General features: G+C 36.4%; 1 protein-coding gene across 3 annotated transcripts in view; it reads left to right on the forward strand.

Annotated features, from left to right (window-relative positions):
• Window positions 1-12,184, forward strand: part of MAP9 (microtubule associated protein 9) — a 47,425-nt gene extending 35,241 nt beyond the window's left edge. For all 3 annotated transcript variants that reach the window (XM_066387681.1, XM_066387697.1, XM_066387689.1), the window contains exon 14: window positions 10,413-12,184. In XM_066387681.1, coding sequence (XP_066243778.1) covers window positions 10,413-10,538 — 126 coding nt within the window. In that variant the 3' untranslated portion in view covers window positions 10,539-12,184. The remainder of the gene's footprint in view (window positions 1-10,412) is intronic.
• The last annotated feature ends 2,536 nt before the right edge of the window (window positions 12,185-14,720 follow it).

The following is a 14,720-nucleotide window of genomic DNA, read 5'->3' on the forward strand; positions in this document are numbered from 1 at the left end:
CTTGGAGTATTGTTTTCCAGCCTTTCACTTTGAATTTGTTTTTATCCTTGTTGCTTAGATGAGTTTCTTGTAGGCAGCATATAGTTGGATTTTCTTTTTTAATCCATTCTGCTACTCTGTGTCTTTTTATTGGTAAGTTTAATCCATTTACATTTAGTGTAATTATTGACACTTGTGGGTTCCCTATTGCCATTTTATAAATTGCTTTCTGTTAGTTTTGTATCTTGTTTGATTCTTCTCTTTTGTTTTTCTATCGTTTGTTTTTGTTTGTTTGTATTCCATACTTCTTTCCTCTGTTGCTACCTTTTTTAAGTCAAGTGTTTTTGTGGTGGTTTTTTCAAGGGTGGTTACCATTAAGTAATGAAAAGGGTACCTACCATATTCATTGTAGTACCCTATCTTATGAGTATTTCTGCGCTTCATCGTCCTTTGCTACTGTTAATCTTCATCCTTTCTCCCCTTTTTTTTTCTTTTGTTGTCACAGTTTAAGTTTGGTTTTATTGTTTTCTTGATGGAGCTGTTACTTGTGGTTATGTTTTCTTTTGTTCTTTGAATCTGGTTGGAAAACCCCCTTTAGTATTTCCTGGAGTGGGGGCTTTCTGATGATAAATTCTCTCATCTTTTCTGTATTTGTGAATATTTTTATATCTCTTTTGTACTTGAAGGATAGCTTTGATGGGTATAGTATTCTTGGCTGAAAGTTCCTCTCTTTCAGGGCTTTAAATATTGGGGTCCACTCTCTTCTAGCTTGTAGAGTTTCTGCTGAGAAATCTGATGATAATCTAATAGGCCTTCCTTTATATGTTGTATTCTTCTTTTCCCTGGCTGCCTTGAGAATTTTTTCTTTGTCATTGGTTTGTGTCATCTTCATTATGATGTGCCTTGGAGTGGGTTTGTTGTGGTTAAGAAAACTCGGTGTTCTGTTTGCTTCTTGAATTTGAAGCTTTAGTTCTTTCCATAGGCTTGGGAAGTTCTCATCTATTATTTGTTTGAGTATATTCTCCATTCCATTTTCTTTCTCTTCTCCCTCTGATATACCTATTATTCTTATGTTATTCTTTCTGATGGAGTCAGACAATTCCTGTAGGGCTTTCTCGTTTTTTATTATTTTTGAGTCTCTTTCTTCTTCTCTCTGTTGTGCCTCAAGTTGCTTGTCTTCTATTTCACTGATCCTATCTTCTGTCTGGGCTGTTCTATTAGCTAAGCTTGTTACCTCGTTTTTCAGCTCTTGAATTGAGTTTTTCATTTCTGTTTGATTTGTTTTTATAGTTTCAATTTCTTTCATAATATATTCTTTGTGATCGTTGAGTTGTTTTCTGATTTCCCTAAATTGCCTTTCTGTGTTTTCTTGTATATCTCTGAGTATTTTTAAGATTTCTATTTTAAATTCTCTGTCATTTGGCTCCAAGGCTTCCAATATGTTAAATCTTTTCTCCATAGATTTTTCCACATCTATTTGTGTTGCCTCTCTGTCTTTTGTATCCATAATGTTCGATTTCCTTTTTCTTATTGGCATCTGAAGGTGGTCTTGTTGATAGTGTTAATTAGAATTAATAAAAAATAAAAAGGAAAAAAGAAAAAAAAGAAAAAAGGAAAACACTCCACAAAAAAAAAGTAATAATTTATTATTTCCCCCTTTTTTCTTTCTTCTCTTCCCCTCCTCTCACCTCCTTAGGGAAATATCGTGATGACCTGTGAATTATATTATGCTAAATGGAACAAAAACTGCCTATAATGGCGGGCCTGATTTGGGGTGAAGAGTTCAAGGGGCAAAAAAGGGAGTAGGGACCTACTAAATACAAAAAAAAAAAGGAGAAAATCTTAGACAAGCATAAAATGATTTGCTTGTAAGTGATGGTCGACTAAGAGATATAATGAGAGGGATAAGAGGGAAACAGCAAAAAGGAGAGAAAAAACAATAATTAAAGAAGAAAAAAATAAAAATAAAAATAATAAGTAAAAATCTGTTGTATTAAGTGGAGCGAAGACTAAATACAGTGGAGACTTTGGGTTGGGAGGAATGCTAGTGAGTTAAAAAGCAATGTAAAAAGTGCCCAAAATGCCACAAAAACAAACAAAGGAAAACCAAGAACAAAAGCAGAAGAAGAAAAAAAAAGAACAAAAAAAAAAACCCCAAAAAAACTTGAGTCCCAAATTAAATAATTTGTTCGTGATTGAGGCTTAAATGGGAGGAAAAGTAAAAGGAGAAAAGAAGAAATGAATAGAAATGAAAAAATAAGAATAAGAGAGAAACGGAAGAAAAAAAGGAAAGGAAAAAAAACAAAAAAACAAAAGGGGAGAGAGTGAGAGTTAAGGGTTTTGGAGTGTAACCCTAAAGGAGAGTTAGGATGAAGAAAAGAAATAAAATGTAACACTCATGGGTAGTGTAGTTCAAGAAAAGGGTAGCATAAGATGGGCAGAGAGTAAAAGGACCGAGGTGGAAGAAATAGAAATAATAATAAAGGCAATAAGATAGAAGAAAGAAACAACAACAACAAAGAATTAGTGGAACAAGTTATAAAGTCTGTGGATTTTTCTTGATTTTGAGAGGTTAACTTCTTCCTTTTTTCTTTTCTCTCCCTCTTCCTGGTCGATGACTCTGTACCCCAGGTTCTGCCCCTGTGTCACTCTTAGGTAGGAATTTGCAGTTGATGGGATTCTATGGCAATGTCATATAATTGGCTTTAGTCTCGTTGGTAGTCAAGGCTTGTTGGCGTTTGCAGAGTCCAACAATGAGAGAGTTTGCTTTCCTAGAGTCTCTTTCCTAGTCTCCCCTTCCTGAATTAGCAGCCTGGTGATCCAGCTATGAGGCTGCCACTGCTTCTGTCTGGGGAGTAAGAGGCTCAAAGAGCTGGGAAATCCCCACTCTATCCTCACTCAGCGCAAGGCTCTGGGTAAGGCTCTGGCAGTCAGAGCGTCCAGCGTAATTAGCTGGGGCTGGGAGTCAATTGTTGTCAAGGTGACTGTTCAGCGCCTATCATTCAGTTGGACCACTCAACCCAGGCTTTCCACACTTGGTAGCCTGTTTTGGCTGGGAAGAAGAAGCACTAGTCGCTGCTTGCTTTATGGATCTTAATATCTGCCAAGTCCCTCTTGTTAGGTATATCCCTGAATATGTAGGCTCTGTCAATCAGAAGTTGCCCCCGCCCCTTTAGCGAAAGGCACTGAAAAATATCACGCCTCTTGGATCGCTGAACTGGGAGAGATCTTATCAATTAGAGCCCCGTGGGTGCGTAGATTTCGTGGGTTAAGCTAATTTCAGTGATTGGATCCACAGCTGTGCTCCAGAAAGCATTTCAGGCTGCCTGCGCGCCCCTCCCCCCAATGCTTGATTGTTAGCTTGAATGGCTGGGTGAGGTGCCCCGCCCACGGAGAGAATCTCCCGACTAGGAAAGACAGGCTTGGCACCCCTCCCGGACCGTGGCTGGGGGGGGGGCAGTTTCTCAGGGCATGCAGCGGCGGCCGCCAGTGCCCAGGCTGCCGTTCCCTGAGTGTGGGCGGGCAGCTGCACGTGTGGGTTGACTCACCACAGGCGTACTCCCTCCTCGGCAACAGTCCTTTTGCTTTCAGTGTGTATGTGGAACTCCGGAATGCTCCGAGGATAAATTTTCTTGTTTCTAGTTGATAAATTTGTTGAGATTTTGGGGAGATCTGTCGGACGCGCTGCTCACGGCGCCATTTCCGTGACGTCACTCCTTTTTTGTTTGTTTTAGTGTACTTTTGTTTATAGTTACATTTCATTGATGTCAAACAAATACTGATCTCTAAAAATGTCAATATAAATATGCAGTTTCATTTTTGAATAAGTAATGCATTCATATGAATACTTTAAATGAGTAGCTGACACACTTGTGTAAGTAATTAACACATCATGTTTCAAAAACTGTAAAATTTCTCTTCGGGGTTTAGGATTCATTAGGGCAGGGGTCCCCAAACTTTTACACAGGGGGCCAGTTCACTGTCCCTCAGACCATTGGAGGGCCGGGACTATAAAAAAAACTATGCACACTGCACATATCTTATTTTAAAGTAAAAAAACAAAACAGGAACAAATACAATATTTAAAATAAAGAACAAGTAAATTTAAATCAACAAACTGACCAGTATTTCAATGGGAACTATGGGCCTACTTTTGGCTAATGAGATGGTCAATGTCCGGTTCCAAATTGTCCATATTGCTAGCCGGAACAAATGATGCAAGTGTGCGGCACTGCCACATACAGTACTCCAGGAGCACAGGATGCATCCGCTGACCACCAATGAAAGAGGTGCCCCTTCTGGAAGTGCAGTGGGGGCCGCAGTTTGGGGACCCCTGCATTAGGGTTTCCTATCAAACGTTTTTTGCAGTCCTGCTGACCTGCTAGTTAACATACCCGGAATGCTGTTGCATTTCTCTGGTCGGGACTGAGATTCAGCACCTCTTCGGTTTTAAAAAGTTCATCTTTTTCCCTTTTTTTTTCTGTAAACTGTCAAATCATACACTTCTTCTACATTTTTCTGTTGGTCTTTTTCTTATGGATTTCTAACAGCTTTTTTATGTACTAGGGAAATTAGTCTATCAGTTTTTATATGAGTTACAAATATTTTTTCTCGTTTCATTGGTCTTTCAACTGTGCATGTAGTATATTATTCATGGAGAATTTTACTTCATGTTTTGGCGTCAAATGCATCAGTCTTTTCTTTTGGGTTCTGGTTTTCAGGAGTAGTTGAAAACACCTTCTCCATAACTTGAAATTAAACAAAGTGCTCCTATTTTAATTCTGATACTATAACTTTATGATTTTAGTATCTTAACATTTCGGTATTTGATCTACTTAGAATTTATCCTGGTATATGGTGGGAAATATGATTACAACTTTATTTTTCCTAAATGCATCTTTTATAAAATAGCCCATCTTTAGTGATTTGAGGTACTACCTTAATTATATGATACTTTCCTAGATTTTTGGGGTCTGTTCTTGACTTTTTGTTTCATTGGTCAGTCTTACTCTACATATTCCAGTACCATAGTTTCATTATCAGGGCTTTGTATGTTTTAATATCTGTTTGGGTCAATCTTCCTTCATAGCTCTTCTTTCAAAGTATTTGTGACTAGTATTGTTTATTGTTTCACATAAATTTTAGAATCAGCAGTAGCTAGTGAGGCATGGAGGACCAAAGGCAGCTATCCGAAGGTAGGGTAGAAAGATAAAATGGGAATGAACTTAAGAAGCGCTCAATACTAACATGAAGAGAACTTTAGAATACTCCTCAAGGACACAAATGAAGACTTGAGAAAATGGATCAAAACAGCCTTTAAATAGAAACATTCAATTTTATAATGCTATAAAGATGTCAATTCTTCCTGAAGTAATTTACAAATTTAATGCAATCCTAATACAAATATCAACAGAATTTATTGTTGTTTATGTGTTGACTTTAGTGTAGCTATGTACTAGTTCCAGGCAGAAAAATAATAAAATAAGATGATCGGAATTGTTTCAGTTCAGTGTTGTGAGTGAGGAAGTTAGTCTTTTATGGTTTCCTTTGATTACATTCTTGTTCTAAGAAAATTTGAAAGTCTTCATATTAAGGAGACTTATACTGACTGAGTCTGCTAATATCACTTGGAGTAATTAAATGTAAATGTTTGTTTTGAACTTTATTTTTACATACTCTTAAAAATGAAATAGAATTCTCTTAATGACTAAGTCAGAGTTAGGTACATTATGTTTTATTATAGTATTTAGCCAATTTCCCATTCTGATCAGTCCTCAGAAGAAAGATAACTCATCAAAGACCTACTATAAAATAACTTGTTTCAATATGTAATATAACCTCTACAAATATAACCTCTATAAATATAGCGCTACCTATAAAATCATCCATATACAACACATTACAGGCCTACTCCTCGTCTTATAAATTTCTTATTGAAATTTGTTTTAAGATAGAATAGAAAAATTACCCCATATAGAACTCTAAAAACTTCAATTTTATGTAAAGTAGCATCTCAAAATTTTGGTTTACAGCCTAGCTTGGGTAGTGAGCACTTGAAGGGTAGTTTTTTTTGTTGTTTTTTTAGGGAAACGTTGTAGCCAAAGATCAGGTAAGACTCTTCTTCATGCTGGTTACAAGATTTATTCCTAGTTACCTTTGGTAAGAAAATAAGTCACACAACAGACTCCAACAGACAACAGTCAGAACTTTCCAACAAGATTTTTAAAATTATTATTCAAAATAACATTATTGACTCATGTTAATTGATATGAAAGTTGATAACTGCTTATTTTCTATCTTGACTTTTAAAGTCACCTGCTGTTAAAAATCAAACTTGTTTCACTTTCTCTCTCCATGTCAAATGGAATGGATAAAAAGGTTTGCTCACTCACTTTCTGTGGACACAGCCTGGTCAATTGCCCTCTCTATAAAGTATGAAATATATAAAATATGAAAATGATTGACAGTGATCCAATTACAGTTTTTTTTTTCTGAATTATAATTCTGGAAGGAGGTTCTCTCTTTGTTTTACCAGGAGTAGTAGCATGCAAACATTCTCGTGACAAGGAACAAAATGTTAAGATAGATTTTAAAAATCTCACTTCTCTTGACTGCTTTTATAGTACTGTATGTGAATAATTGTATGGTAATGGAGACCTTGCATTATCATATTCTTGTATCATTTATGCATCCCATATATGTATATTGATAAAAGAAGCATAGACTTTAATAATTTACCCCTTCCAAGCCATTCAGCTGGCAGAGGCAAGGTCCAGAGGCTCCCTGACACTGCCGCTCTGAGGAAATTACTACATAAGAAACCATCAAACTTTGTACGGGGTGATTACAGACTTGCAGAAAGTCTCTATCTGAGATGCAGAATACAAATGCTCTTAACATTTCAGGTTTTCCTCGATTATTGTTTATATTTTGTATTAGTACGCAAAAACTCAGTCATTTCTTTGAAATGATTATGTGCAGAAAAACTAAATGGCTCTAAAATTCATCTGGTAAAATAAAAATATGAGAATATGAAAGATAACATTTTTAATACAAGATGAGGCAGAGCTGGCTTGACCAGGAGGTGGCACAGTGGATAGAGTGTCGGACTGGGACACGGAGGACCAAGGTTTGAAACCCCGAGGTCGCCAGCTTGAGCGCGGGCTCATCTGGTTTGAGTGAGGCTCACCAGCTTGAGCCCAAGGTCGCTGGCTCAAGCAAGGGGTCACTCAGCCTGCTGTTGCCCCCCAGTCAAGGCACATATGAGAAACCAATCAATGAACAACTAAGGTGCTGCAATGAAGAATTGATGCTTCTCATCTCTCTCCTTTTCTGTCTGTCCCTATCTGTCCCTCTCTCTGTCTCTCTGTCACACACACACAAAGATGAGGCAGGGCTGTTCCTATCAAGCAATAAAATAGTAACTTCCTGTTCCACTCTGCTATGAGCCAGCATTTCCCTCTGCTGGACTATTCCTGTCACGTTTCAGGACATTTCATCTTCAAACCCTTGTAATTCCTCATTTCCCTCCCGATATGGTTCCACATCTCACTGCCTTTATATATATATAAACCTCTAAAACATTTTGTTTACACCTCCTTAATTCCCCATATCTTTTCCACTTTTAACGTGACAGTGGCGTCCCTTTCCCCATCACTAGATCGAAAGTGGCAGTTCTGCCAGACCAGCCACGGCAAGGCATTCTTTCCTGCCCCAGTTCCTAGATGTCCGCGTTCTCACAGCTGGCTTCCCTTCCTGCTATTGTCTCCTCCCCGGTTGTCTTGCGCCCCTAGTTTCTCTCTCATTTCTCTGCCTGCCTTTTCAGTGTCAGGTGTTGACTTCTCTGTTTTCACCTGTGTTCCATTGCAGTGGCCTGCAGGGCCTCCAAATATGACTCACCTACCTTTTAGTCTCATCTGATACTCCTCTCCCCTCTTCCACCACTTTTATGCACACTGGGTCTCTTGTTTCTGCTCACATCCAAGATATTCCCACCTGTCAGAGCCCCACACCTGCTGCTCTTTGCTTGAAATGCTCTCTCCTCGATGCCTATCACAAGTGGCTTCTCTCCATCATGTCTCACTTAGGATGACTTTTCCTGAATCCGCTTATCTTTGGAAGTACTTCCTTTTCTTCTTCAGCAAGCACAACAGTTTATATGTTTTATAAAAATTCACATAGTTTGGATTGCCTGTTATTTGTTTATTAACTGTCTATTTTGCAAGTCGTCTGAGGGAAAGGGATCGTATCTGTATGTTTGGATTTTATAATCACTTTATGCATGGTACCCAGATTACTGCTTGACCCCAAGTAGGAGCGCAGTGCTCAACAGTTGAATAAGTAAAAATGGAAGCAGTATAGTACCCGTAGAATAACAGACCCACAGGACACCTGAGAACCCGTTACAGATAAGGATGTGCTACATGTACAATAAAGTAACATGAATTAATGGATGCACGGAAATGACAATTGGGATTATTTGTGTGGCATTTGGACATAAATCACTTAACTACCTTATGGCAATAGAAACTCCAAAAGAATTAAAATGTTAAATATAAAATGCCAAACAAATAGAACTGAAAGAAAATAAAATGTAATATCTATCAAATTTTATGGCAGTGAGATGCTTTCTAAAACCTAAAAATGCTATAAGAAATAACAAAAGAAAACATTAAATTTAAAATCATTAATATATCAAAATAAAAAGTCCTCATAGGTGCTGGTTGGCAGGTGAAGTTTGGAGAATAAATTTCCCAGCAGAGTTGAACATATTCTTACCCTACAAATGAGCAGTTTCACTCCTACACATATATGTTGAGAGAATATCTTGACTTATAAGGACAAAGGATAAACAGGGATGTTTAAAGCTCATTGTGTGGGAGAAATGCTAGAAAATGACTTCAACAAAAAGTATCGATTCATAAATTGTGATGTGTTGATATAATGGAATTCTGTACACTAGGAAATGAGAGCTGCAGCTCTCAGGGGTCCCCAAACTTTTTACACAGGGGGCCAGTTCACTGTCCCTCAGACCATTGGAGGGCTGCCACATACAGTGCTCCTCTCACTGACCACCAATGAAAGAGGTGCCCCTTCCAGAAGTGCGGTGAGGGCCAGATAAATGGCCTCAAGGAAGCCGCATGCAGCCCGCAGGCCGTAGTTTGGGGATGCCTGAATTGAACCTTAGAAATATTATAATCAATTAAAGAAGTTTGCAACAGAAAATATAGCACAATATTTTGTAGTATAAATTCTGAAAACCTGCAAAACAAAATTATGTGTTGTTCAGGAATAAATACATGTGTAATAAAAGTATGAAGAGCTGTAGTGATAAGCATCAAGTTCAGAGTAATACCTCATGGGAGGTAACGCAGAGGAAGGGGGTGTGATGCGGGAGCAGACAGAAGTATTGATCATGTTTTATTTCGTAAAGGCACATAGTGGCTACACAGGGCTTGATCACGTTACTCTTTAAACTGTTGCAGGGGTAGTCAACCTTTCTATACCTACCACCCACTTTTGTATCTCTGTTAGTAGTAAAATTTTCTAACCGCCACTGGTTCCATTTTATAAAGTAGGGAAGTAACTTTATGAAATTTATAAAGCAGAGTTACAGCAACTTAAAGCATATAATAATAATTACTTATCAAGTACTTTATGTCGGATTTTTGCTAAGTTTGGCAGAATAAATCTTTATAAAACAACTTAGTGTAGTTAAATCTATCTTTTTATTTATACTTTGGTTGCTCCGCTACCGCCCACCATGAAAGCTGGAACGCCCACTAGTGGGCGGTAGGGACCAGGTTGACTACCACTGAACTATTATCTGTGGCTGAACTATTTATCTTATTTTTTGTAAAAATCAAGGACTAAAAGTATTGTAGATAAAATGCTGCAAAGCTAATATTTACTACATGAAAATATGTAGATTATTAAAAATTAAAAGCTCTAAGAGCCACATAGTTAAATGAGCCAAATGATTGAGCAAAAAAATCACAGGTCTAAAGAAATAAAAATATACTCAGGCTCAATAACAAGCAAAGAAACATGAGGCTCAGTTTTCAGCTGTTTGTAAAAAATCTGAAATATTCCTTGCTGCCATGGTGTATTCATGCTTTGCAGAAGTGAATTTCCTTCTGAGAACCTGTTCTCAAAAAATGATCACTAATATAATTGTTATTGTCTTTGCATTATGGAATTAGAGGCCTTTTTCCTATTTTACATAATTCTTTTTAAATATCACTTTTAATGTTTAAAAAAATAAAGGGTGCATTTACATCTATTGGTAGTATAGTTATAAATTAGCAGTGTTTCCTAACTGCTATTTCTTTATTACCAATTCACCTAGGAAATGACATTTAAATTCTTCTAATGGATTATTTTGTTCTGTTTATACAGATATATAAATTTATAATTTTCTATTTTCTCTCCAGGAAAAGAAAGAAAGGCAGGAAAGAGTTGACCGAAAAGAAAAGAAACGCCATTCCTTCCTGGAACAGGAGGCACTTCCTCCGTGGAGCCCTCCGAGCAGAATTGTGTTCTCAAAAGTGTTTCGATAATTCTACTTACATTATTTAGTTGTTAGTTCAACATAGATTTAAAAGTATTTATTCTGTTATTTATAGTTAAAAGAGTCTATTATAATTGAATGTCAGCCACTTCTGCTGATTATGAAAAAGATGCTTTGGAGCTTAATCAGTAAAAGCATTGAAAGCATTATTTTGAACTGTAGATAAACTGCCTCAGATGAAAAGCTAATTATCAGATTGCTCTTATCTTTAAAATACATAACCTTTGTCTTGTCCTGATGATTCTTACAGTCAGATGATCAATCAGTGATCACTTTCACTATATTGCGTATGTTATTTAAATGTGTTTATTCTCAATAATAGGGAAACCATCAGGTATAATAATTATAGAAATAATTGAATTTATATATGGCGGTGCATCTGGATTCAAGTTTTTATGAATGGTCGCTGGGGCGTATGCATATATTATTTTTTCTAAGATTGCTCTTTAGCTCAAAGCAGTTGCATTTGTACTGTGCAAGCTAGAATTGTGGTCAATTGAGACAATTCGGGAGGACGCTAATCATTGAGGTATTTGATTTGAGAATTCTGCTTTGTGTTTCACTATGAATGAATTTTATGTGTTCAAGGCCTACATGACAGTCATGGAAACTTTATAATGAGCAGACCTCTGAAAATTGTCTTTTAAAATTCTATCTCACTTTATTATTTCAGTGATACCAAAAAGATATCAAGCCCATGGTAGTGATATACTTACACATTATTTATGGGAATTGCACAAGAGTTCAAAGTCATTATCACTATTGTTATTTTCCAGACTAAAACCATGAAGGTGATAAAGGCAATTTTTGTCCTCTTAACTAAGCCAGAGTCTTGAAGCTTGTATTTGGAAGTCAGCTGTATGGGAAAGTAATTGTAGAATATGTTCAAATAGTTTTTACTTGTTTAGATCTCTGCATATCCTTATATTAATTGGACTCATACTTCAACTGATAAGCAGTTTATGATAGACCAAGTGAATGCTCTAGGAGATGAAATGCTATCTTAGCCAAATGCAATGTAATGATGGATGAGAATAAGCAGTTACTATTTATTAAGCACCTGTTGTATCCTCTCTGCTGGATCTTTACAAATGATATTTCTCACCTTTACAACAACTATTCAGGGTAGGTATTATTAGCCTCATTTTGCAAATAAAAGTACTGAGACTCAGAGAACTCAAATAACTTGCCACACATTTAGTATGTGATTAGGTTGGAATTAGAACTGATTGAGTTGGTCTCCCTCCAGAATCCACATGCTCATTTTATGGCCTCACGCAGCCTCAGAGAGTTGTGAGTTCACCCAGACCTCTGTAGAATATCAGCCTTACACACACACACTTACCTCGCAGCTCCTACAATCATGTATTATTGTCCAGAGGTGATCCTTCCCTTAAGACATAGCTGTTTGTTAGTAGAGATGGTGGACCTCCTTAGATCTATAAAATAAAAAGAGAATTTATCATATCTAAGGAGTTGGTCAAATGCCTTGTACCTGGTATTAGAATGTTAGAAAGCCCAGCAGGTGTTGGAATGTAAGGTGTGAGATACTCACTCAGGAGTCCCCACTCTGAGAACTCACCTTGCTGCGGTGCATGTGGAGGATAAGAAAGATGTCATGGGTCCCTTTGTAAGGTCGTGTCGGTGCTGTAGATAAATTTTAAATTTTTCATAAATGGAACTAGAAGCCTTTTTATATTGCCTGAACTAAGAGAATAGTGCATAAGATTGGCATTATTACCAGCAACATGTATTCTCAGCATGGAATTTCGGGCTTGTCATTCATCTGTGTCTCCCATAGTACCAAACACAGTGCCTACCAGAATGGATTGCGATGCACTCATTGTATGGAATAGCTGTTCAGAGCTAAAAAGACATTTGCACATTTCAGAGATGTAAAAGGAAAAAATAGAAAAAAATTTATGGCTGTTTTTAGGGCTGTAAAATAATAGATTTCACATTAAAAAGTTAAACTTTCTACCATCTTCTACATTATAATATTTAGTGGGTTACCACTGTCACCTCATAGTTGTCAGAATCGAGTGCAATTAATGTAAGGTATACGGCACATAATGACTTAATAAATATTGATTTCATTTATTTACTACTGTAAGCCCTCTACTTCCCCACTTTGTGTATGTGAAAGAAGGTTAGGTTAACGTAGATGGTTTTGATAATGGTTACTTGACATTACACATTTTTTAGCATATAAGAAGCGATCTCTGCTTTCCTGGTCAGTCTAGGCCACAGCACTCAAAAGAGAATATGAGGGTGACCTGTATTTAGGGACCTTCCAAAAAGAAATCGAAATACTAATTTCTTAGTGTTGCTTTGTGAGGTAAGATAAAAATGAAAATTGAGATGTTTGCAAAGACCTAACAAGTCATTTCCTCAAAAAGGGATTTGTCTGTTTACAACAAGTGGTGCTGATTAAATTATCTAGCTGATGGAAATCAACTCCTCTCCAGTAGAAGAAATAAAGCTGATTTTTGAGAGCCGGGTGAAAATACAGTATTATTTTTACCTTTTGAGATTACAAGGGGAGAATCCAACCTGGAAATATCCTTCTGAATATATTTATCCATTTAAGGAGGAATGGTTTCCTCATGTCTCCTTTAAAAGTATCAAATGTCAGTGTACATCAGCGATTTTCAACCAGTCTGCCACAAGAAGTTTTAGAACATGCAGTACCTGAGTATTTAGTCAGGGGCACTGACTTCTTTTCCCTTTGGTTGTCAGATTTTAAAAATGACACAATAGCCCTCTGGTGTGAATGAATTAAAATTATAGCTTTTTTTATTTTTGTCAGATTGGCAAAAAATATATTTTTTTTGGTGTGCCGCAGGATTTTACAAATTAGTTTTTGGGTGCTATGAGATGAAAAACATAAAATTGTTAATGTAGATATTTGCTCATTATTTTCATTAATTTATAATATAAAGGAATTTTAATTCAAATTAAGGACATAGGGTAAGTTTATAGATTTTCAGATTAAACTTCTAGTTTTTAAATTGTATTATCACTTGAAGAATGCTGACACTGCAAAGTAAATGGGAATTTAGTGAATATTCGAAAACATTATTGAAAAATGTTTCCCCAGAAATTTAAATATTAATATTAAAAAATAAGTTTTTATGCAGAACTTAAGTTCCATAATAACCAAGAAAATAATAGTGTTACATAAACAATATAGCATTTTTAGATCAGAAAGAGGTTGAAGTTTTCTAAGTGAAAGAAAATAACTGTTCAGGGATAGCAATATTCCAGTGGTTTGTAATGCATCACATTTTGAAAATGTTAGCAGGTACTTATTGTTTTAAATAGTATTGAAACTGATATTTTTCACAGTTGCAAAACAGTACCCGAGAGTAGTTTAGGTATCCACAGTTATCTGTACCTTAGAGTGATATAACTATTTATCTAAAAGGGATTTTAATAATTTGTAAACCTGGCCCAAAATCTTTTTCTAAGTTGAAGAAACTGATTCCCAAAAGCTTTGACTTTCCCAAGCTCATGTAACAACTACAAAAAGCTGTAGTTGGAACTCGGTATCAGATTTCCCTGTTATAGTCTGTCCACCATTCTACAATTTTGGAAATCTGATAAAACTTTCACACTAGTTTCCCTCCCTCCCCCCCCCCCCCCCCCACACACACTAGTTTTTAAAACTGCAGTCATTATTGGTTGATTTTTATCTTTTATCCTCTCAGAGGTGTCAGTTTTCCACTGTCTTTTCCATAATTATCCACCAGATCAAAGTGTTTGGGCCCCTACCCTACCACCCTAAATGTGAGGAAAGCTAGAGTTTCTTAAGTCCTAAGTCATGGGTAAGATACACTAGAGAAAAGGAATTTCACAAAAGGGCAGAAATTGCATGTTAGTCAAAAAAGTTCCCAAGAGTAAACTAGTACAGGAAATGTATTTTCCTGATTTAATCTTGGCTCTGGTTTCAGTAGTGCTACATTAAAATGTATTTAAAACCCATTATATGCAAAGCAAAAATATTACCAATTTTCCTGCTTCTGAAGTACATTGGCTGACAGAATAATCGATACTGTGTAAATGCTTAACTGGAGATCTCTGAATTCTTTTACTTTAAAACTTCATGTGATTTCTTATTTTGACACATATGTTACAAGTAACTGTATAATGTTAAAGGGTGAACTAGATT

This window comes from Saccopteryx leptura, chromosome 1 (assembly GCF_036850995.1).
Source record: "Saccopteryx leptura isolate mSacLep1 chromosome 1, mSacLep1_pri_phased_curated, whole genome shotgun sequence".
Lineage (NCBI taxonomy): Eukaryota > Metazoa > Chordata > Mammalia > Chiroptera > Emballonuridae > Saccopteryx > Saccopteryx leptura.